Here is a 26,830-nt window from a genome sequence, read left to right on the forward strand (position 1 = left end):
TCTATGTGTATCTAAATAATGTAATATAGCTACATCTCAAGCATATTATAATGAATTGAGCAGCAATAATTGGTTTCTAAGATTAGAGGTAGGATTAGGATTTGTTTCAGGGTCAAGATCAGGTTAAGCATAGGATTAGTATATATATTAGGATTAAGAAAGGACACAAAGGAATTGGGGACATCTTGAAACACAAGGTGAGATAGGACTGACTAGTGTTGACGTGTGATGTAAACTCATCATCCCTAACATTGGCACTGACTGTCCATTTTCTCGTTTATTACACGCCTTCTCACCAAATAAATACATGTGGAAATTATTTTATATCTGTATATTATCTTAAAGGGATGGTTCACCCAAAAGTGAAGATTATGTCATTAATTACTCACCCTCATGTCGATCCAAACCTATAAGACTTTTGTTCATCTTCGGAAAACAAATGAAGATATTTTAATGAAATGTGAGCGCTTTCTGTTCCTCCATTGGCAGCTTACGTTGTGTAAGTTACCACTTTGACGCTTCAAAAAGTTCATAAAGAGATCGTTCTGATAAAGAATGTTTCAATGGACTTTCCTGCAGGACAGCCATCCCAAAGTAAAGCTTGGTTCAGGGATCAGTCGTAGAATGTTCTTGAGTGGCCTGCACAGTCTTCAGATTTAAATGTCATAAAAAATATTTGGTGGAATTTGAAGAAAGCAGTGTTTACGTGAAAACCAACGATTATCAGTGATCTGGAAGCTTTTTCAAGCGAGGAATTGTCCAAGATTGCAGTAGAGAGGTGACAGAAGCTTCTAAGCACTTACAGGCAGTGTTTATTGGAGTTTATAAAGAATAGAAGATTCTGCACAAAAATTTACTTTTGGGGGTTGAATAATTTTGTACAAGGACTTTTAGAGCCAATTATATTTTTTACAACTTTACATTCCACTTTCTATAGTAGTTGATTTTTTTCATAAAATTCAGTTCTCAGCAGCAGCATCCACCATCTTGTTTAACACAGTCATTTTGTCATCATTTGCTATATCCAGCTTAGTAAACCATCAGATTAAAGTAGAATGTAAAACTTTCTGCAAGCTTTTTTCAATGTAAATTTAGGTGTCTTTCCAGAAAAGGATACAAAAGGACACCAAAATAACCAAATCAGTTTGATAAACTCCTGAGATCATCTAACTGTGTGACGTAAATTACATTAATGACATTAATACAGTTATACATTTTTAGATACGATGTTATACACCTTTTAATTGTGATATTTGTCGGAAAACTATGGTAATACAAACAGTAATCAATCACAAAACCATGGTTAATTTTCCCAAGGGAAGGTGAACAGTCTTACAAAAGCTACAGTAAACACTATATCAAAACACTAATGTTGGCTAGCAGGCGAGCGGGCACTAACAGCTTTTCCCTTTGTTTACATTGTAGCAACAACATAAAACGTTTAATTGGAACTGTTAATAGAAAACGCTACTACAAATAATAAGACAAATTTACAAGTTGTGATCCACAAACAACAGATTGTCCTGACAAAATGAATGGGTTCTGGAAGCAGTTCACCGTAAAATGTGCAGCGCACAGATAAACGTTGAACAGTGTTTAAAATAAATTGTAACTCTTAGTTCATCAGCCTTAGGAAGGTCAAACAAATGAGTTTTGTAAACGGGGTGGACAAAAGAGTGTCACTCTTTGACATAGCAGCAGCTCAACCAGACCATGCACCGTTTTCATGTATTCCGTCGGCGGGTATTATTTAAATAAGTAACAAAGTGACTTCGTAAAGCCCGGAAAAAAACGCGTTGTAGTTCAAATGAGCCGTTCTTTGTAGTTCTTGGAAAGTGTATTCTGTTCAATAAATGTTGGTCGACACTGTAAAGCGTCGTCTGATTTAACATCTTTGCGGCTGCTATCAGTGGGAGCACACGCGGGGTCAGAGTTGGCATCAGCCTGTGACATCCATCACACGAGCTCGCCAAGGCTGCGCTGACAAATATCCACGATCAATAGCATCTGACAGGACAACACGAGGTTATGGCCATCCCTGTCGACGCTATCTATTCTCTTTCAAGTCTGACAGATGTGGGGTAATTAATGGACATCATTAATCAATCAAAGCCGTTGCTAAACTTCGAATTGAATGTGCGAACACATCGTTATTTTGGCTACTCTGTGGGAAAGAAATAAAGCTCTTAAAGGGATAGTTCACCCAAAAATGAAAACGTTGTCCTCTTTTATCCACTCTCACCTGTATGACTTTATTTCTTCCATGATATAAAAAGGAGATATTTGTACAGGTCGAACAAGCTGCACTTTTCCACATAGTGAGCGAATGGTGACCATTAAGCCATGTTTTCAGTGGATATTATTTCAGTTTGTTAAAGGGGTGGTTGATTATTATTTCACATTTTTAACTTTAGCTAGTGTGTAATGTTGCTGTTTGAGTATAAACACCATCTGCAAAGTTACAATGCTCAAAGTTCAAAGCAAAGGAAGATATTTGATTTGAAAGAAATCGCTTTTTAAGGACTACAACAAACAGCTGGTAGGGACTACACAACATTCCTCCAGGGTTAGTGACATTACCAACCCTAAAATTTACATAAACCCCGCCCCCGGAACATTTATAGATTATCAAGACAGAATATGCTAATCAATGACTAGAAGATAACTACACATAAGATACATAAATTCATCAACTAACCATTCAGAAATGTCCTGTTGCATTCTACACGTTGTCACCTCTTCTTGAGTCTCTCCATCATTGTCTGACTACTGTTTGAACATAAAAGGCTAAAAGTTGTAGAAATTTTCAGTGCATGTCTGTGTGAGTGCAAGCTGTTGAAGCTCCGCCCCCTGTGCCGGGAGCAGCAGCTCATTTGCATTTAAAGGAACAGACACAAAACGGTGCGTTTGTGCTCACTCTCAAAAATTTACAATTTTTACATGCTATATAAAAATATCTGTGGGGTATTTTGAGTTAAAACTTCATACACACTCTGGGGACAACAGAGACTTATTTTACATCTTGTGAAAGGGCATTATACCACCCCTTTAAACACAAAGCTTTGAATTGGCTTAATTTGACCCATATACATGTATTTGCTACTATTTCATTTATTGGTATTGGTTTTTGGCATTTGACAGTCCCACTTTCACTCTGTGGGAAAAAAAGCAGCTCAGGCATTCTTTTGTGCGCCACAGAAAAATTCAAGTCAAGTTATGCTTGGAATGACATATGGGTCAATGGGTGTATAAATAATAAAATTTCTTTTGATAGAGTTTAAAAAGAAAAATGACAGACATCCGATAAAAACCTTGTTTTATTTGCATATAAACTTGGCTAAAAGTCACAATGGATAAAAAAAGTCACAAAACATAAAGTAAGCATTTACAATATCAGAAATGACATAAAACCGTTTTTTTTGTATGTGTGTGTTCACAAGATTGCAGATCCACAGTGAAATATACAACGCACATATTACAACTAATAATGGAGATGGAAATGAAATGGCTTAATGTTACGTCGTATAGTTTCGAAACAAATGCGATGGTACTGCAAATCTATACGATAAACAATTGTTTGAAACTTTAGAGACATTTACCGAATGTATCTTTGTATATCTCCTGAGGCAGTCACATAGTAAATTCTCATCCACTTTTAAAACATGGTATCTTTATGATCTCGAAAATTTGCAAAATCAGTCTAGTCTAAACTGTAATTGTAGGACAAAACACCACAGCGATAATGCAACGAATTAAATTCACAACACCCCATTTAAAAACGCTTTCATCTTTTGACACATACTGTGCCACTCTTTATGTTGAGAGTACAAAATGCTCGCCTGATGGAGTTTAATGACCTGGTAGATAAAGATGTCTTCTTGATTAGAAAAGAGCAAAGTCTGATTGCAGCAATAAATATCAGACCCAATGGACCCTTTGACATGAGTGAAGTATGAACTTATCCATTTAATCCAAAATTGATATACACCACACAATAAGTTCATGACTTTAAATAACTTTATAATAATTTTACAAAGCACAATTAAATCAGACATGGTCAAGTATTGCTGACGCTTTTAGGAGTACCTTTATAATGCACTTTTTAAGATCCTGACCAATAAAAAAAGGAAAAACAGAAGGCAACTGATGCAAACAAATTACAAATATGAATTCACAAGTTCTTCTTCGCCGACAATAGTCTTTTAAATGGTGTCGGATTCAATCCGACTTTAAAAAATATTTCATTTCCATGCATTTTTAAATACAAGCAGTACAAAAAGACCATTAATTTTAAGTAAGGAAGAGTTATGTAGAAAAAAGGAGGTGGGGCTTTAATGAGTCTCAGGAATTTCCTGGGTTGGGGAGATCAAAAATGATTGGTGGATTGGTGGGCTGGAAGCTGACTGTACATGTGGAGGAGTTGATAAATGTTGTGTAGCCATCTGTCATTGTTCCATACCCTGAGAACGAGAAAACATTTTTATGAATTTATTTTATGTGCATTTTATTTAAAATGTTGAAATACTTGTTTACCCATTTAAACAATATTTTAATATATTTAGATTCATATTTTCAATGTTTTTAAATGTATACATGTACATATGTATTTAAATAGTAAAATAATAAAAAAGATTCACACATACATACATACATATATATATATATATATATATATATATATATATATATATATATATATATATATATATATATATATATATATATAAACATACATGCACAAACACACATAAAATAATATATATATTATTAAAATATATATTTAGAGAGAGTTAAGCCCTCACCTTCATGGATTCCTCCATATGCGTGGAGTTTGGGTCGGACCCTCTTTTGTACAGTGTTGAGTAGTTCCACACAGCCGACTCTCTGAAGTTCTTTGGGGACCCAATCTCTGAACCCTGGACAAAGTCCAACATCACATCCTTAGTTGCGTATCATCACATTTATGATGACTTTAAAATACAACAATCCATCAGCAGACACAAACTGATGTAAACATGCTCTACAGTTACATTCACATTTCCTCAATGCTTACCTAGAGGAGGCCCATGTGTCATAAGAATATCTACGTCTTCAGGGATCTGGTTCCACTTATCGAGGAGAGACTGGCCACGAGGTAAGTTAAAACCCCATCCATTAAACCACGGGGTCCTGTGGGAGCAGACAAACGCATTTTACACACTTCATAAATGTCAAAATCATCATACACATGCCTGCATGCTGTTCTCACACACATACGCCAAAAGTCGACAGTATTTCAAAATAGACTAGTTGTAAGGTTGCATGAATCTGCAGCCATTTAAAGAAAAAAATCTATCTATCTATCTATCTATCTATCTATCTATCTATCTATCTATCTATCTATCTATCTATCTATCTATCCATGTGTAAAATGAAATACTCTGCTGTATCTTTAATGCTGTGGGCCTAATTTTCTGCCAGAGGTCCAGGACATCTTGTTCAGATACATGGCATCATGGATTCGATCAAATACCAACACATAAAAAATCAAAACCTGACAGCCTGTGCTAGAAATCTTATAACGGGCCATGTTTGTATCTTCCAATAGGACAGTGATCCAGTAGGACAGTGATCCAAAAACAAACATCAAAACAAAAATGGGTCACTGAGCACAAAACCAGGCATCTGAAATGGCCATCCCAGTCCCTGACCTGAACCCTATAGAAAATGAGTGGGCTGAACTGAAGAGAAGCAGCGCCAACATGGATCTGGGAATTTTAAGGATCTGGAGAGATTCTGTATGGAGGAATGGTCTCTGATCTCCTGTCAGGTATTCTCCAAACTCATCAGGCTTTATAGGAGAAGACTCTGTTATCTTGGAAAAAGGAGGGTTGCAAAAAGTATTTAATAAAAGGGGGCAAATAATTTTTCCCAATCTGTTTTGGAGAAAAACATTTATTTCATAATGTGATTTTCCCCCCACTTTCAATTCTTTTACTTCAATAAAAGGTTCGATTTTTGCATAAAAAAAAAATATATATATATATATATATATATATATCAAAAGGATAATGCAGATTTATTTTTTACAGCCATCTTTGATCATATTTACCAAGGGACCAAGGGCATTATATATATATATATATATATATATATATATATATATATATATATATATAGTATGAGTGTGATAAGTTTACATTTTAAATTTAAACTAAATTACCTCACTCATTGTGAGACAGCTGATGGGCAACTAGATGACACATTTTTGACCATCACGATCTAACCCAAACAGTATCCAGACGACTTTTTCTTTAAAAGAAAAAACAAACATGAAAAATGGCTCAAGAGTATTGCAGCATTAGATTTGAGGCCACGGCACAACTCAAGCTATTCATTTGAGCCTCCATCAGGGCGTCCAGCGGTTCGGAGCGGAGCAGAGGTCATCTGCAGAGGAGGCAGATTGATCAAGCTGTCAGCACCAATGAGCAGAAGCATGTTAATAAGAGTTTTATTTCCCCTCTGGGATGGGCCTGCTGACAGCCTGCGGTAACCCGGGCCAGACCTTTATTTACCACTCTCAGACCCAGTCTGATAAGGGCCAAGTGTCTGGGCCCAGCTAGACAAGGCTGTGCAAGGCCAGGGCTAAATGTAGGCCTTGGTAGAGAGGGCAGGAACTGACCCCGTGCTGATAAGCAGAGCTGGGTGATGGATGGAGACTGAGCAGACAAATGAGAGTTGGAAGCACTGCGGAGAGCAACGTCTGCAACTGCTCAACGCCACTTCAGAAGCTGCACTACAGTGCAGGATTTCAACATTTCTTGAGAATGTTCTTAGATTTTTTTTTTTCTTAAGACTGTGCTTTAAAAAAACGATTTTAAGAAGAATTTGAAATCCTAAAATAATGTACTTTTCAATCATCTTAGCCTATTACACGGCTCTGTGGAATACTTGTTTCTGATTGGTCAATAGCGACATCCAGCGATAAGTCATTCCCAGATAACAACCGCTCAAAACAGAACGTTTTTTCTTCGTGGAAGTTTTGCATTTGGTGAGCTAATAGGATATTAAAATATTTTGTATACAGTTATTTAATTATACCATCAAGTAGTTATCGTGGACTCGCTCTCTCGTTTCATACAAACACAGCTGCTGCCATTTTGTGACTTGTTTTGTACACTGCTGGATTATAAGATACAAACAGGTACGATTTTAAACAGTTTAATCTATTAGCAAACACCATCGCACACCTGCAGGTGATAGGTGCGTGGGAAAAAAAGACCAAATAAGGAACTCCCGCACTCTAAATTAGTATGAAAATTTTATTAGCAACGTTTCGGTCTCACGACCTTCATCATGCAAAAAAAAAAAATGTCACGCAAAAATTCAGATCGTACAGATTTCTATTGGAATGACTGGATTTCCCCCATGAAATTTCGCTGAGCAGCAGTAAATATTAAAACACCTTAACAACAATAGATACATATAATATATACTACTGTTACTAGGGATGTGCACTAGTACTCTGAAGTGACACCAAGTCAGATAGGGATTACTAATTAATATCGAATTATACAGGGTGGGCCATTTATATGGATACACCGTAATAACATGGGAATGGTTGGTGATATGAAAGTCCTGTTTGTGGCACATTAGTATATGTGAGGGGGCAAACTCCTCAAGATGGGTGGTGACCATGACATATACTAATGTGCCACAAACAGGACTTTAATATCACCAACCATTCCCATGTTATTACGGTGTATCCATATAAATGGCCCACCCTGTATAATTATACAAGGCTCTTTTTAACACACTACGCACTTAAAAATGTCATGTAAAAATGTGCTGAACTCGAAAATAATGTGCGCGCGTTTATTATGATCATTACGATAATCTGCAAAAAGTGCAAAGAGCGTCTTTGGCAAGAGCATGACTTATGAACTTTATCTTAAAGGTCCCATGACATGAAATTTCCACTTTCTGAGGTTTTTTAACATTAATATGAGTTCCCCTAGCCTGTATATGGTCCCCAAGTTTCAAAAAAATTTAATCGGTGTAAATCGAGCTTTTGCTATTTTTCTCTGCCTTTGAGAAAATGGAGCCTCAACCGGGCTGATCTTGAATCTCCTCCTTATGACGTCATAAGGAGAAATGTTACCTCCCCTTTCTCTGCTTTGCCCGCCCAGAGAATATTTCTCGCCCATGAGAAAATGAGCTAGGAAGTAGAACGCGCGCGCGATTTTAGTTTGTCCACGAGAGATATCATGGCTTTTGAGCGAGCGAAGCATAATAATTGCTCAATAATTGGATGTACAAATGAACATCGAATGGTCAATACAGAGCTGGGCTTGCTGAACGTCGGACAAGTAAGTCAACAAATTATATATAAGTGTGTTGCTTTACTGTTTATGGTTACCTAGCTTCTTACACGTAGAATGTGGCTGTCACATTAGCTATGCAGCTATGCAGTTACTTGCGCTAATGTAAAGGTAGACAGCATCAAGTTACACATACTGTAACGCGAGTGTTGTACATTTCTTTGTTATTTGGATAACCGTTTTCCTGTTGGTTATATGGCGCACGCGATATCCGCATTTCAAGATCGCAGAGCTTGATGTAATTGTAATAAGATAAATTACAGATGTTACAGATCTCTCATGAAAAGGCAACAGTAGGTTAGCGTTAGCTACATGATGATAACTGTAAACCATCCGAATAAAGTACCGTATCCAGACATAATATTTTAAACTAACCATTCGGAAACGTCCTGCTGGAGCCGCTGAGTTGCAACTTCTTCATCCGTTGCTTCTCCATCTGGATCAGATTCTGGGTCAAACTGAAATGCTTGAACGACTGCGTGTCTGCGTGCCATTGCAATATATCCAACATAAACAAACATGCATGGTACCGTTGGGCAAGATGGTCAAGGCCACACCCACCCTCCACCTTGCGCTGCCTTTCTCCTCCTCATTAGTATTTAAAGCTACAGACACCGAAACGGCCCGTCTGAAGGAAGCTCATTCTGGGACTTGCTTGTAGTGGCTATAATTCTGCACCGAGGCTGAATTTTTGGAAAGAGATTTCAGATACAGTACTAAGGACCACTAAGGACTATATTAAAGCCTACAAAAAGTAGCATGTCATGGGACCTTTAAGAAATGTCTTAACTTCTTCCATAAGTTTAGTAAATCCGGCTATGATATGACCTGATAGATGAATCTGATGATTATAAAAACAGAAACATTAGGAAGGATGAGATTACAAATATTTAGTAGCTAAGTTGTAGCAGCTAATAGCATTAATGAGTCTTAAAGAGCTTGATACTGCCGTACTCACAGGCATGCATATATGTATGAGCACACATGCCCAGTTGTCCAGAGGTCATTTTACAACGAGCACTTGACAAAGTCGGAGCCTCTGAGAGGCAGGAGGTTAAGACTAGAGGGGGGAAAAGGTTTTCACAGCATGTTCCCTGAGACCTGGATCTTTTTTCATTCACTGAATAATGTTGAAATAGACGAGGAACTAGGGCCCAGTCCTTTGTACCACCTCAAAATCTCTCTCTTGTAAATGTAAAATAACAAGAGAGAGAGAGCGCCCTGGAGCAGTGTATTGAAAACCAATTACAGAGAGAACGAAAAAGGATTTAGAGGAAAAAAATTGAAACGCATGGAGTCTGTCGCTTTAAAATAACTGCCAATTAAACTTAGAGATCCAGTTAAACCTTGCAAGGGAACAGGGTCTGTCAAATAACAAAGTTTTCCTCACCAGATGCATGTTCCAGCATCTACTCTGCTAAAAAAAAAAAAAAAAACACACATGCACAATTATGAAATGTATAGGCCTAAGTGCTGAAATTACAATTATTTTACATTTATTACAAATTAAATATTTGCACGAAATGTGGCGATTAATTAATTAATAAAATTGCTGAGAAATTACCCCCAAAAGATAATTTGGAAACTTAGTTTGATAATTTGAATAACTTTAGAAAAAAAATATATTGGATTGAAGAATTATATAAATTATATTTAATTCAGCATAGAATTTATTACACAAACTTTTAGGCTACAACGCCATTAGAGTGAGTAAATGTTGATGACAGAATCATCTTTTTTTCTAATATACCTTTAATGGGTTTTTTATTATAATTTGTATTACACAAAGCAATGCTATAGAAATAGAATCAGAATAGAATCCAAGTAAGCAATCAACAAAATGTCAATCATTGCGGTTGGTCAGGACAAAAAATTTACATGAAAAAATATAGCTTTTATTGCTTATTTTATTGTGTTATTTTGACATTATTTATATACCACTATATTATTTATAAGCTTTTATTTTCATTAAAGTTTAACTTATGTGCTTTTGCCATAGGCCTAGTCTTTGATTTGCACAGTTAACAGTGATTGTCCATTCTTTTGTGTTTTAAGACAAAGATGTAAGAAAATATTCAAATACAAGCTGTCACTTTACTACTATCCCCCTTAACCAAACTTAAGAGCGCGGTCATTTATGGATTCGACACTACACGTCCATCATCACAGGCTGGGCTCATAGACTCGGCAGTATCCACTGTTTGTCTATCCATTAACGCTTCTTCATAGATTGGAGAGAATGGAGTTGATAGTGGATGAAATAGAGGCTGAACACAGGAAATGGCTGCTGAGGTCTCAGTGTAAGTGTGTGTATGTAGACTTGTCCATGGATGATTGATGGAGAGGCAAATAAAGGCGAGTGGTTGCTTTCGAACCAGGCCTGTACCCTTGGGTACAATCTCTCAAACCTGTAAGTTTTCCTGCAAACATACTCAGGCTCGTCTGCTTTAACTTGCACATCAGCGTCAGAGTCCGAGTCGGGCTTTCATCCGCACATCAAGCTAGTCATAAATGTGATGTCATTACATCCCCACATAAATCAAACAAATAAAGGAAGGCAGGATAAAAGAAATGCCAGGGCTCTCTGAAATACTCGATTGCTAGTTTCATGCCTCTCATATCAATTTTGCGGTCTCTTTTTTTCTTAGTATAAATATCTCAATCAATATTTCATGTCCATTCATTATTTAAGTAGCTGTGTAATAAGTGAGATAATGTTCAGTCTGCTGGTAATTATCACAGAATAAATCACCTCTGCTTAACATTAATATAATACATTTACTAAATGTTACATTAACTTTTTTTACTAAATGTTAAAAGGGATAGTTCACTTTGAAATTAAATTTTGGTATGTTTTAGCTTACCTCAAGGGCATCCAAGATGTAGGTGTCTTTTTTTCCGCAGTAGTTTCAATTTTGATATTTTTAGGTCAAACCGTTATTGTCTGTCAGTCATATAATGCAGGTCTATGGTCACTATCTCAAAGAGCATGCACAGAGTCCAAATTAAAACAATTCCCCATCGTCCAAATTAAACAATTCCCCATCGTAAGTACACACTAAGACACGAAACGAGTGGTTTGTGTGCGAAAACGAACAGTATTTATATTTTTTATATTTATGTTTTTACCTCTTATACACAGCCATGTCCAAGTGATCTGAGGGCGCGGGCGGGTATAGATATATACACTAGTTGTCATTGGCTACGGTTTCGTTCCAATGAACTGCAGTAGCCAAGGCGACTTCTATTGTATATATCTATACCCGCCCGCACCCTCAGATCACTTGGACGTGGCTGTCCAAAATTGAAACTACTGCGGAAAAAAAGACACCTACATCTTGGATGCCCTTGAGGTCAGCTAAAACATACCAAAATTTTATTTCAAAGTGAACTATCCCTTTAATGTAAAATTAACCCCAATTAAATATTATTATATTTTTTAAAACTCCAATAATCTTGAATATAAATACCAAGAAAAGGTTGTTTTTTTGTTTTTTTTGGAGAGAGAGAAAAAGCTTTCACTGTCAGAAACTGTTCAATACTGGGACACAAGTGTATATTTGTGTCTGCGGGTGTGTGTTTGTTTTGGCTGCATCAGCACTTTGTTTTGATGAACTCTCAGTGACCTGGACACACTCACACTGGCACACAGGAGCAGCCGGCTGAGCCTCAGTAACTAACACGCACACACATGCACACGCACGCACGCACGCACGCACACACACGCGCACACACGCACACTGCTTGCTTTGGAATCAGTGTGCCACTCTAATGCACAGGCCCGCCAGTCTTTCAAACACCTCACATGCAGAAAGGATTACTGAAATATTTATCTGCCCCTGACAGCAGGACAGCTAAATAAGAGGGGGATCAGAGAAAGATGTGTTATTGTGAAAGTAATGTTGGAGACGGTTATCAGTGGTCAGGAGAGAAAAAGCAGAGATGAACACGGGACAAAAGAGAAACTAGAGAGTTAGAGAGGAAATGAGACGGGATTACCCGTCTAGTGTGATTTTGTGATGGTACCAAACAGCACACATCCCAAAGCAAGATTGGCAGCAAATATATTAAAACATTTTGTAACAAAAAAAACAAGTGGCCCACTTCAATCTTGAAGCATGCGAAGAGATTTCTTTTGAGAGAAACTTATATGTGGTCAACATATTTCCATACAGCCTGCTTACTAACAGCATCAGACTCCTTTTCTAGTTGGTCCATCTCTCTCTCTTTCACTGTGCCCACACTATGCCCTCCCATCCGCCACCAGCAGGCCCAGCAGAGGAGATGTCAGCTGTTTATTATCACTGGCAAATGACCAGGGGTCATCTTACAACCAGTGACGTGAGCAGGTAGCCAGAGAAAACTGTGACTTCTATAGAGGCTTCTGTTGATAGCTGAGAGGACCGGATGGACGAGGAAATTTACGAACAGCATGCAAGTTCTGCGTTTCCTCCATGAAGGTCAATAACGAATGAATAAAATTGAAAACATGAGCAAGCTAAAGTATAACAAGCATGCTTCTGTAACTCGACGAGAAGAGCGTGGCTAGACTAGCAACACTAAGGCCATGGGATTGATTCACAGGGAACATGTGGAAGCCATCATATTGTGGATAGATGAATGTGAAAATCAGGAGAGAGATGAGAAGCATCAGACTGTTATAGATTCTTTTCAACATCTCAATTCAGTCAATTCAATTCAGATGAGTCAATTAATATTCATTAGCAGGCCTTCAAGAGTCTAACACTACCCAGGTGCAGCACATAACGCACATTAAGCTCTCAAGATGTTATTAACAAGCCTGTCAAATCTTACATCTTTACTAAAGCCAGTGTATTACATGATTTAACGCTTCATAAAATGTTTATATTTCTCATCCTTGCCAGTGGAAATGGAATCTTTTAGAAAGGAGGCCAATTTACAAGAGAAACCCAATACGGTGCCTTGACAGTTTAGAGCAAAGCAACCAACACAGCCATTTAAACATACCTGCTTCATCCCAAATTCAGTTCTCTTTCATGTCTTATTGTGCTTGAATGGTCAAATACACACACAATTATGTAAAAATGCCCATCGTGTGGAGTACTCATAAACAGTTGGGTGTAAATCGCTTGTGTATTAATATAATGAATCCATGCATTCAGCCTAAAATGCATGCTGCTCTCTGTGACATTAATGTTAATCAAAAGAGAAAATAACTTAGTTGCTCTTGACTGAATAACTTTTGTATCTTTAATAACAATACATTTATATTTTAATTCATACAGTGAATACTATGCAGTATTTAATTTTTTCATATGATTATTCAATTTCTGTACTATTTTAGTAACTAGATGGTAAATAAATCTATTGTACCTGAAAAACATAATTAAACGCATACCTCGGATCTTTGGTGATCCAGGACGTCATTCACTACCCGCCTTATAAATTGTTTTAAGTTAGACACCAACCTTCTTATTATTCCTCAATCAATTCATTATAAACAATATAACAAGAAAAAAAATCAAATTATAAAAGAATGCCTGTTTTCCCATTCATTTTTTAATAAAAAATGTAAAGGCGCCCCAAGGTGTGTGTAACAGTGTAAGCATATTGGAATTTTTGATGACTGAATAAGTGCAATTCACCTTTATTCCACAAGGTGGCAATGTCTGATACACAATGATGAAGTGACGTTTCACTCATAGTTAGGCAGGTAGAAAACAAAAGAATAGGAAGTATCATCAGCAAAACTTGAAATGGCTCAGCGATTTACTGCAGAGAAAGTACTGAACGCAATCAAATATTAGTGCAACTTAGGGGATCCAGTAAAGAAACTGTCAGTGATCAAAATATTGATTTTGAAGATGTTGAAAATTATAGTTTGAATGTACTGGGAAATGAGCTCTAATGAGGTCAGTGATGATAGTATAAAACAACTGAACCCTTTCAAGCTCCAAAAGGTAACAAAATATGCCTCATTTTATTCTTCTGTAATTGTTACTCTAATTTCAGGAGTGTTTTATTTTATCGCAAAAGGTAGAGATACATAGATATAGATGGTAGATATAGATCTGGTCGCTAAAGAGCATTTGTGGATAAAAAGTATATATGTTTTTATTTTTTTTAGAAAATGGCCGATCGTTTGGTTAGATAAGTCCCTTATTCCTCGGCTGGGATCATGAAGAGCTCTTTGAAGCTGCATTGAAACTGCTATTTGGACTTTCAACATGTTGATAACCGTTGAAGTCCACTATATGGAGAAAAATCCTGCAATGTTTTCTTCAAAAACCTTAATTTATTTTCGACTGAAGAAAGAAAGACATGAATATCTTGGATGACAAATTATCAGGAAATTTTCATTCTGAAGTGAACTAATCCTTTAATAACAAAAAGAACTATACCGTGGTATACCGGTATATATCATTATCATGTAAAATTTCTTATATTGTGAAATAAGATTTTGGTCATATCGCCCACCCCTACTTTATGTTATTCACATGTAAATTGTACATACGTTCGATTTTAATATTAAATGTCCAACAGTTTTCACATAATTTACAGCTAACACAACAATTTGTTATGCTTCTGAGAAAGATTAGCATACATGATCAAAATTGAAACATTTCCATGTTTTATATGTAAAACTAAATCCTAAATAGATCAATTGCAAAAAGGCTTTTTCCCTATTCAGTCTGACTGAAAAGGGCTGAAAAACATTAAAAATAAATTCCAGCACTCATTGTAACAGAATGAAAACTCTATACCAATGCTTCCCTCTGCATTACACATATCACACGCCATTTCATAAAATGGTGGGGACACAATCAGCCTGAGCAAAAATTGGTGGGGACACTTCCCAACCGTCCTCACCTTAAATGACACCTATGCTACTAATACTTCCTACCAAGTAATTAGCGCTATCAGTTTCACAATGATCTGACCGCACACAGGGGGAGGAAACCTCACACTTCATATCTAGTATCCGTACAAATGCAGATAAACAGCTTTGCTGTGTTTACCCTAAAAAAACACAAATTACTATTATATCATCCCTGATCATTCATTCACAAGCACACCATAATCAAAACACATTAGCACCGAGGATGAAGCCGTGATACGGTTTCTATGGCAGCAGGAAAGACGCACCCCCACGATCTATCGTAGCCTAGCCTTGCAAACACTCACCCAAGATGAACTCAGGTCACATGACTTATGTCTGCCTTTCCTAAGAGGATTAGAGAGCCTTTGATTTTCAAAAGCCAAACCACCGTCTAGCACAACAAGCTTACACGTTAATCAAACCAATCAAAGCTGCAAGCTGGAATATATGCGACACGTATCGGAGTGGATATCAGGCATAACGTAAGTAGGATTACCAAACGTGCCGTTATCAGGATAGCGGTTGCCAAGCTATGCAAGATAGCCCTGCTTCTATTGGATGATCTGGTTAGGCATACGAAGGTATATCGGATATTTGTCTGGTACGACACAGAGAGTAATCAAGCCAAGGTCAATGTAGCGACGGGAACACTGCCATGAAAGGGAATACTGATAAATAAACTGACATAAAACAGGCTCGTCTTCTACCTTGGGCCAGACGGGAGTCAAGCCTGAGCGAGCACTTTGTAGGGAAGAAGAATGAAGCCGTGTAAATGACCTCCTTGATGGCTGAGGCCCGGGGTCAGGCAGGTCAGAGCGGCTCACTGTGAGCATGCACTTGGAGGGGCGCACCGGGGTCGGCCTCACGTTTTGATCCTGGCTCCCAACAAAGCACCAGGATGTGTTGGAACAAAAAGCACTTCCTGCAGGAGAGGCTGGGAAAAGTATGACCAAAGAGCACCCCCACCAAGACCACCCATCACAGATGTCTGGTTTCCCCACTTCTAACCAAAATTAGCATTCTAATTCTGCCTGGCTGAAGACGGCAAGATATTTTAGATAGACATACTAAATATAGTTTTATGTTTGGTGGTTATGATCACCACGTGGTGGTTTAAATAGTGGGTTTGATTTACTAATGGTCTATGTATTTTTGTATAACGTTTGTGAAACCACACACACAAAAGGTGGCTTTAGAAAAAAAATGGTTAAGCGAATAAAAAAACAATATGTATATTAACTAGAATATATGCGATGTGCACATACGCACACACAGACAGACAGACAGACAGACGTGTGTGTGTGTGTGTGTGTGTGTGTGTGTGTGTGTGTATGTATATATATATATATATATATATATAAATAACATAACAATAACATCATAATATGCTAATGAGGTTTAGAATATTTATAATATTGATTCCAAATTATCAGGGTTCGTTAATTAAAAAATCATTTTATTATTTATTATTATTAGAAACAAAATAACTAAATGACTACAAAAGTACTAACTAAACTTTTAATGTTAAAACAATAAAAACAGTATTATATAGAATATATTAATATAATAAAATAAAAATATAATATATAAAACAATGCAGCCTGCATTGATTAAGCAAATGAGATTTCTAATAATATTTACTCAAAATAATATTGATTAACATTAGAATGAGGGGAAATTTGCAGATTTTTTTTTTTGCATGTGAACTTTTTCTAAGCACAAACATGCATTTTGCATGAATTTATGAATGAATGAGGCCCAATGCATCTTCCACAAACAGAGCTGCAGAACCAGATACCAAGGACATATAGTGACCAAAAAATGGATGATAATAAAAGACTCATTATATTAATACACATATTTAAAAAAATATATATAAAAAAAAAAGAGAGACAACCATCATTCAATTTCAACTGACGCGTCAGCATCGTCTCCAGGTGATAAACTGCTTCTAGTAGCTGTCGACTATTGTGTCACACTGCCGCAAAGCTCTCCGTGCCAAACACTGCTAGGCATCTATTCGCACCTGAAATCTAACACAGCTTTGTTGGTCTCCCATCAGAGAGGGGGGCAGCCCAGTGGGTGAGGGGTTAACTGAGATAATGGTCTGCTTATCAGACGCTGAGGTCTTTGCATTAAAGATGCCAATGTGTGATGACGGCTGTCTGTGTGTGGGTTAAGAATAACAGAGCAAGAAAGATACAGTAGATGGAATGAAAGAGAGAGAGTGAATGTGCGTATGTGTGTAACACTATCTGTAGCGAGTGAGGACATGTCTCGTGTCCAGCGGAGCAGAGAGTACAACGGTGTCTAGCATGACCCAGGTCTACAGAGGTCTGATCAGTTGATCTTAAGGTATAAGCCATGAGAAATCATACAAGAGAATCCGATGAATCAGACACAAACTTAATGTGGGTCAATCAGTCATCTGTTACTTAACTAACGGACTTGACATATGTTGCATATGTTTTGTACATACAGAGCACTGATTTAGATTTATGGAGCTCTATCAAAAAACTTAAAGCAGCAACATTCTACATTAGCCTTAAAAAAAAGAAAGAAACTGTCATCTTGGGAATATGTTTTACCAAAAATGATTTTCTAAATATTTTAGAAGTGGTTCTTAATGAAATCAGATTATCCAAGTACCATTATTATTTAATACACTTTAAAAAAAAATCATAATAATTACAATAAAAATATAAAAAAAATCCCAGTCCCGTGATGAACCAGTTCTAGGAGTAACAGTTCAAGATCTACTAACAGTCAACATGAAATAACATTTGAAACCCATTTTATTTCCATAACATTGTGTTTTGATGAGTGAAACAGGATATTCAACAAGATACGTAGGTGTAACTTAAGTGGCCTTTGTGACATTAGCCAAATTATTAAATTTTGATGAACAAATAAAAAGACAAATCTTTTTTTCTTGGAATTTGTGTACAAATGAAGTGTTAAGAAAGGAAAAATCATTCATTGTAATTTCATGTTGACCTTAAAAAAAAACGTGGAAACTTGCTTAACTATTGTACACAGTGATGGCTGAGAGAATTTAGAAGTCACTTTACATAAACTAAGCCTGCTGAGGATATCTGATTCAAATGTTTGATACTTCACTAAATATTCTGCTCGACAGATGTAGCAAACAAAAAGTAACAAACAATTTGATAACAGTGATTTAGAAATGCTTACCACGGAGTCCCGTATATCCTGAATCCTTTAATGGTGACCTCAGAGTCCTGCAAGTACACACAGTTTGTAAGGAGGGACTGAACGTCGTCAAAATCCTCAGGCCTCAGCTTGGACACTGAGGGGAAACGGTAGTAATCCTGCTTTACGAGTTCCGACATAAAGTCTTTATCGAAGGTAAGTTCGTGATTTCCCGCGATGACAACTTTGTATTCATAGGGAAGACTGCCTGTAAGAGGAGAGAGATAATGAGAATGACAGATTTTGGCAGAAAATGGACAACAATATTTTGCTAAATTGTGGCCATATGACTTCAAATGCTAAGTGACATGTTAGACCAGATTCTTTAGTGACATAATCTTAAACAAAGAAAAAAGATTATCAAAAGGCTTTGACCAATCGGAAGTGAATTTACAGGTCACTGTGGCTGCCATTCGTAGGCGAAAGAATGACTTTGATTTCAACAAATAAACAATGGTTTTGACCTCTGTAACCTTAAAGAACCTTGATTTCATCTAAGTGAATTGCTGCCGAGGACAACGAGACCAGACCGAAGGGCACCTATTAAAGCCAACAGATGGGCATTTTTCAATTTCCAATTTGACCTTCTTCACCTCCAGTAACAGCAAATGCCTTCCTACTTGTTAGAAATGCTGTGCACATAGCAACTTATTAAATTCAGTCAAAACTATGTAACAATAACATCAGTTTTTGCATCAAAATGACAAAATAAAACACTTATGTGCATCAATCTTAAAATAGGGCACTGGCCAAATTTGCAATTTGCAGGGATTTTTTTGCAGTTAAAACAAATCCTCAAAACAGCACAGCTTTTAAGTTCATAAATGAACCGTTTTTTGTTTGTTTTTCTGCCATTTCTGGTAGAAGTGACTTAAACGGTATCATTAATATTGACCTTTTGTTTGGGAGTTCGTGTTGTGACAGTAGGGGAAGTGCTTGTCAGCAAAGGTGACAGGACTGGTTTTGCGCACTTACCTAACCAGTCATTAAACTTCTTCACTTCAGACGGCAGGCCAAGCTCTGTAAAGTCGCCCGTGTGAAGCAACACGTCACCAAAGGGCATCTGGATTCCATCGGTCCTCGAGTGCGTGTCTGAGACACAGACAAAACGCGTATGACCCACGGGCTTCGGCGCGTCGTAGGGAAGTGGCTCTACCCTGTGGAAATTAAGAGTGTGTTTGTTTCTGAAAGAATGTTTATTTGTTCAATGTATAGATAACTTATTAGCGAATTAAGAATAGATTAAAGATACCAAAGAAAATTCAACTTCACAAAAAAAAACAAAAAACATTTTAAATGTCTATACATTGAAAGTCAATGGGGTCCAAAACAACTTTGGTCCCCATTGCCTTTCATTGTAAAGGCGAAAAAACACTTGTGTCAAAAATTCTTAAAAAGTCATACAGGTTTTCTATTAAATTCAAGTGAGAATTGAAGGTGTAAGGAGGAACATCCCATTTTTGAGATTCTTTTTTGTGAATCATGTCATAGTCTACTTGTTTTCCCAGCATTATTGCCATTTATTGCGCTGATAAATTGCTCTGTCGTGCACATCTGTACAAAAGTACATTGCATCGGGTTACATAATAGAATTTAACGACAAATGGATGTTTCTTCCACACTTAAGCTAAAAGCAATTCAATGGCACATGCATCCTGGTCGATCCCTTTTGCTTGTGCTGATCTGCCTTAATTGCATGGTACCATTAAAGCAGCAAAGGCTCGGCTAATCAGGCTGCTCCATTCTTTAGGATCTGCACCCGGCCTCATTATGCCATCATCAGCATCAGTCAATAATCAGGTTTTTTAGAGGTGAGCTCTGACCCTGAGGTCAAAGAGCTATTGTTAAAGAGCTAATCAACTCAACTAACCTTTGACCTTCCTCTGGTTAATAACAGTCTTACACTGCTTTAGCCCTAAGATCTCTATTACGATTACAAGAAATTTAGGCACAAATGCACTAATGCAGTTTTTTTTTTTTTTTATGTATTGGTTTGATATATACACAACCTAAAATGTTTATATGTCTCTGGTTCTTGTGTTCAGTCTGAAAGACAGTTCATGGCTATAAACAAAGAACGAATAATTAACAAATATCCAATTTGAAACTGGACTGGATTTATACAGTGCCATTATCTTGTTATGGACCCCTCAAAAATATCATTAAAACGCCTAATCTGCAACACTATTAAGTTAAAAAGGTCAATTTAATTCATTACAACAGAAGTGAAGCCGCAGGAGCCTCTGATCACCTGGCGGGGTGAGACGAGACGAGACAAAAGCGGCCAGATGTCCCCTCTGTCAGCATTCTGTTCTGTCTTCAATCAATCAATTAAATAAATGTTTCAGTTACAGGAACACTGTACATAGACACTCACATGTGGACGTGAGGGGGCTGGAAGCGGCTCTGGTTGATGTTGTAGTGGGTGAAGGCCTGGGTCGGGTTGGAGCTGTACTCATCCACAGAGATGGTGACCTTCCCCTGCGAGGATATTCTGCGAGCCATGGCACCTCTGGTTGGGGCATGAGCAGGTCACAGTGGTACACTACGGATCCGGTGAGCAAGCATCCTTTAGTCCCAAGGCTTGGATCTGAGTCACCACATACAGGGACACCAAGATGCAAAACGTTAATGATGCAAATTCCAAATCCAAATTAAACAAGAAGGTACGGAGTATCAACAAAATCTGTCCTCAATGCAAGTTTAATATATGACTTTTTGGTAGAAATTATCTTATATCTGCTGCTACTGATATATTCTATGTTATATTGAAAAATAAAAATGTTATACTCAACAACAAAAACAGAGAGCTCAGCTATAAATTTTTCAGAGCCCTATAAGTGGACATGGTGATGGGGAAAAAAATAAGTTTAATGAATCTGCATTCCACAAGAAATTTGTGTTTGTGCGAGAACGCAAAAATTTTGTTGCACCAAGAAACTGATGATTGAAATAATATGAGCTGGAAGGAAAAAAGCTAAGTTTCACGAAGGAACGCAATACTTTTGCTGGAAAAGAGAAAAGATTAAAGTTTTGAAAGCAAAACACAAGAACATTGACATATAATTTCCCTCCTATCTTATTTCTTTACTTTTTTTCCATCATCTTATCCCTTTAGGGGCGTTGTATATTTTCACAAGAGAAGTATTATATCAGTTTATGAAAATAATTTTTATATATATATATATATTAAGTTCGATTAAGAACTTTTCATATCAGTGCAAGCATATATGGTGAGCATAAAACCTTGGCCATCTATCAAAGGTTTTATGCTCACTTAATAGTGAAGTAATAAAAAATAATAGTGAAGTAAAAATCTAAAAGTTCAGGAGTCCCAAAATTGACTTGGAATAATAAAGAACCAGTAAGAAATAAAGAGCCGAATAACAGACAACTTGAAATAGAGCAAAATATTTTAAATTGTCCTAAATATGATCAACAGAAGAAGAAACATTGATTGCTGTGAGAGTTAAAATAAAATAAAAAACATTTAAAAAATCTGTTGCGCTTGGCGTTGGGGTCCTAAACATCCTTTCAGGGTGTATCTTGTAATAATTCCCATCTAACTGTATTTTATCCATCACATAACTTATTCTTAATATTTTTTCCCTTGGTTGAGAACCTCAGCTCTGCTTCCTGTTGTTCTTGCAACATGGATTTCAAACTGTCAAATGCACCTTTCCCACAATGCTTTACTGCCTTCTCCCTATGACAACAAAGACAAAAGCTTAATTCATTGTTTAAAAATGTATCATTTTATCTATTTATCATTCTTAAGTCATGTTAAAATGTAGGTAATTAAAAGACATACACAAGATTGTTTTAGTGGGGGGGAGACCTCCCTCATTGTTACCTGCATCCATTTATTTTGTTCAGCTGCACCGCCTCACTCACACAGTCTCAGGCGGGCTAACCTTTTGCCATAAACTTGAACTTTGCTCACCCTCCCTGGAAGACTTGAGACCGGTCACATTAATAACACTTATGACCAACAGCTCGCGGTGAGCTGGAAGCCTCTGACTCCATAATTATCAGTCAACAAAAGCCAAGCTTCTAAACTGGCGTCAGACTGCACGAGGAAAGTCTATATTTCATTGTACTGTTAATGCAAAATCTGTTCTTCTTACTATGAGGCAACTGAATCAAAAACGTTCATTCAGATAGCATAAATATCCCGTATATAACATATAATTTGTGCACAAAGCAAGGCACGAGTAATCCTGAGCACATAATAATCAATAAACATAACCGTTTTCCACATAATTCCTCTATTCAGATGCAGAGCTATGAACGTGAAAGAAACTTGACGGCGCGAAAATGTTACAATGTATCACTGCGAAAATATTATAATGTGTCCGCTGCGCTGGTTTAAAAATGTTCCAATGTATTTCGAGATAATTCTAAACGATTTCCCTCGAATATGACAACCAGCCACCTCTAACCCATTACCGCTTTGTGCCTCGCTATTTTTTCTCCTAGCGATCTTCTTCAAAAGCGACTTGTGTGTACCTTCTCTTTTGGCCCAGAACCGCTCGGGGGTTGTCCGCTGATGTGTCAAAGACGACGGTCATCGGGTATTTCGGAAGCCGTGAGGGGTTGAGGTCGCGGCGGGCAGGGCAGAACCTTCGACCCCCGGGGTCTCTCTCCACTAGCACTCTCACTGAAATGCGACAGACGAGGAAGGAGGGAGACAGACGAGAGAGAACAGCCTCGACGTGGGAAGAGGGGGAGCCCGAGAGAGACGAGTGCAATGAACGACGCTGCCACTGGGGTCAGAGAGCATAGCAGAGGAGTCGAGAGGTAAAAAGACGGACAGCCATTGGGTTGCACCTTTCACCGGAAGCGCACGCGATAGGTCAGACAGCCAATGAATTTGGCAGCGTTATTTGCATAGATTTTATAATAAATGTAGACTGTCATTAAGGTAAAATCTTTATATTTTTATAAGCAAGAGCTGATCCATAATATCAGTTTGGCTGTATGGTCTAGCACAGCTGTTTCCAAATATGTATATATTATAATAAAAAAGTTCAAATGTATTTGTAGAATTTTCTTTTTCTAATTAACATTGTTCCAAAACAGTTTTACAGAGAATAGTGCCTTACAACACCCGGTATATCAAAAATCATTAGTTTAACACGTTAACTTTAACAGCCTTAAAGTCACCATGATATCAATATTCTTTTTTCAATTCAATTGAAATCAAAATTTTTTTTATGAAATATTGCAGCTTTCGTTATAAATGATATATCCATGCACATCATTATTATTTTTTCATTTCTGTGCCCTCATATAAAAAAATTAATTAAAAAAAACGCCCTCCATCTTGCAAGGAAATCTCTTCTCTGATGATGTGTTTACAGGCGCGAGGGCGGGACAACCTGTCTCTCACATGACATCACAGCAACAGCAAAACACAACCATCCAATCAAATTCCAGATGGATGAAATCAAGCCCAGTCCTACATTTTTTCTTGTTCGAGAAGCCATTTAAAGGGGTGGTTGATTATGAATTCACTTTTTTAATTTTAGTTAGTGTGTAATGTTGCTGTTAGAGCATAAACAGCATCTGCAAAGTTACAATGCTCAAAGTTCAAAGCAAAGGAAGATATTTGCTTTTAAAGAAATCGCTTTTTAAGGACTACAACAAACGGCTGGTAGGGACTACACGACGTTCCTCCAGGGTTAGTGACATCACCAACCCTAAAATGTACATAAACCCCGCCCCAGGGACATTTATAGATTATAAAGCTACATAAATTCATCAACTAACCATTCAGAAATGTCCTATTGCATTCTACACATTGTCACCTCTTCTTGAGTCTCTCCAATATTGTCTAACTACGGTTTGAACATAAAAGGCTAAAAGTTTTTGAAATTTTCAGTGCATGTCTGTGTGAGTGCAAGCTGTTGAAGCTCCGCCCCCTGTGCCGGGAGCAGCAGCTCATTTGCATTTAAAGCAACAGACACAAAACGGTGCGTTTTGGCTCACCCTCAAAAATGGACAATTTGAACATGCTATATAAAAATATATGTGGAGTATTTTGAGCTAAAACTTCACATACACACTCTGGGGACAACAGAGACTTATTTTACATCTTGTGAAAAGGGCATTATACCACCCCTTTAACTCTGGTATACGTCACAATAGGAAAGAAAAGACTATGTAAAGAAAATGTAAAAACTTTTTTCATCTTTGCAGCTAATTGTTATCACTAATAAATCTGTATTAGTTTACAGAGTTCATAAAAGCAGGGCTGACATCTGGTTGATAAGGACAGCGGCTGTGTCAATATTACAACTCAGCTTTAGGCAACTCATTTATCATTACCAGCAGGGTAGACTTCTGCAACAGACTCCTTCCCGGAGTACCCTCCAGTTATTTTATTTCACTTTATGTCCATTTATTTATTTTAATTTCCTTTTTATGTTGTTAAAAATGTATAAACTTGACTTGACTATGATAAAGATGAGATGCTCTTTGAAATACTATGCTGTAGAAATAACTATACAGATTGAATACTGTTTATTTAATTGTTTGATTAATGCAGTGACACTGCTGAGTAAAAGAGATCAAACCTACATGCTCTCATGCACATCCTAAAACCTTTATTTTGTTCTTGCATGGGCACGGTTGTCATTATTGTGTATGCATGTGTGTGAGAGAAGAGACATTCTTTGAAGAACAGTGGGTGAGGGAGGCAGGGAAAGCAAGCTGAAAGAGAATTTGAATTCCATGGCAACCAGGCTGTTCAGGCTTCCATGCCTTCTGTCATCCAGCTCTATACTGACAGAGCCTGGCATCACCAGCGCTGCTCTCTTGTCTGTTCAGCACAGGAGAGCGAGCGTCAGATCATTACTGCTGTTTTCCATTCACAGCAGAGTTGTATTGGTGGATGTGCTGGTGGGTGAGTGGGTGTTTTGGTTGGTTCTATAGCAATGTTAGGTGCCTTTGTTGTGCATATTCATTGCTAAGCCTTTTTTTGGTGATCAAATATGATGAATGCTCTCAAAGGATGGATCAAGATCAAATCCTCTCATGTCAGGATGATTCTCCCTCGGGAGATGTACATATACCGCATACAGTGTTTGTGATGTTGTGCTGCTCAGATTCTCTGTTGTATGTTCAAAAGAGCTTTAAAGAGAATGTAAAATATAGCCTATATGTAATATATAGTATTTATATAGACTACATGTGTGTGTGTATGTATGTATGTATATATATATATATACACTGTATAAATAAAGATATTTCAATTGGACTTGAAACTAATATCAAAATATTTGTATATTTAATATATTTATTGTTATTTAATAAATAATATAATATATGGCCACAGTAAAAAAAAAATTTTTTAGCAATTTTTATTTGCTCTTGATAATCAAGAAAAGAAATGTTAACACCTTTCACAATCCAATTATTTCCAGATGGATAAAAGAAAAGTTAAATATACTTTATCACTCGGAAATGCGTCACTTTATGGAGGTAAAATGGATTGCACATTGACTTTAAAGAAGAATTCATTAAAGTCAATATTCAAATACATTTTCTAGCAGTCCAAACCACACACAAAGTACAGTACAGTAAAACTAATCCCTTTTTAAAAAGATGACCGTTAGCTGACCTCCAAAAGTAATGAATAAGGGAACAAATCCATAATCTAGAAAGGATGAATCAATACACACTAATTCCACATAATGCAGTGGGGTTTGGGGCCTCGGTAGTGGTCACCGGGCATTTGTTGTCCCCTGCAGAGTTCTCACAATTGCAGCAGCTTGCCAGGAATCATTATGAAATGAATTGACTCTAGGGAGGCTGGGGTAATTAGTGAAGGCCCCCTTGAAGTATCCACACTTCTTTGGACCTTCTTCTCTGACAGTGACACATTCATTTCCATTATAAGACAGCAGCTGATTCAAACTATTCATTATGAATATTTGGAATTTTGGGGGTTAAGATTACAAAAATAAAATAAAATAAATTATACAGGCTTTATAGATGTTGTAATATGAGAAAGAGTGATATATGTATGGGTAAATCACATCCAAAGCTTGTCTGTATTATTTGATCTCATACCACACTATCCTAATGCTGAATATGTTTGTCTGTCATTGACTGATGTAGAGTTTGATATTGATCGCGCAACCCAGCTAACCCAGTTTATGCGTCTTTCATGAACATGAATATCTGTCAATATGTCAAAGGTGACATGGCACTGTCACTTCCTGGATCTTTGGAACTCCGGCACACAAACCCCCTTGGAGGAGGAAGGCCTGGTGCCCTTTGACCTTTTCAATAATTACAGGAGGACTGAGGAGTATAATAATGGGGCACTCAGCTATTCCAGTGAATAAGGAAAGAGGGGGTTTTCCTCCAGCGCAGCTGTCAGTCATTG

General features: G+C 37.2%; 1 protein-coding gene across 1 annotated transcript; it reads right to left on the reverse strand.

Moving 5' to 3' along the window:
* Positions 1-3,299: 3,299 nt before the first annotated feature.
* Positions 3,300-23,199, reverse strand: mpped2 (metallophosphoesterase domain containing 2b). The gene is made up of 7 exons (XM_082160165.1): positions 22,945-23,199; positions 20,813-21,025; positions 19,411-19,592; positions 18,418-18,643; positions 5,054-5,169; positions 4,803-4,916; positions 3,300-4,460 (listed from the first exon to the last, which is right to left on the reverse strand). The coding sequence occupies exons 2-7, from the start codon at positions 20,938-20,940 to the stop codon at positions 4,342-4,344; spliced, it is 885 nt and encodes a 294-aa protein (XP_082016291.1). The 5' UTR covers positions 20,941-21,025; positions 22,945-23,199; the 3' UTR covers positions 3,300-4,341.
* Positions 23,200-26,830: the final 3,631 nt, after the last annotated feature.

Source organism: Leuciscus leuciscus (genome assembly GCF_965113295.1).
Source record: "Leuciscus leuciscus genome assembly, chromosome: 25".
NCBI lineage: Eukaryota > Metazoa > Chordata > Actinopteri > Cypriniformes > Leuciscidae > Leuciscus > Leuciscus leuciscus.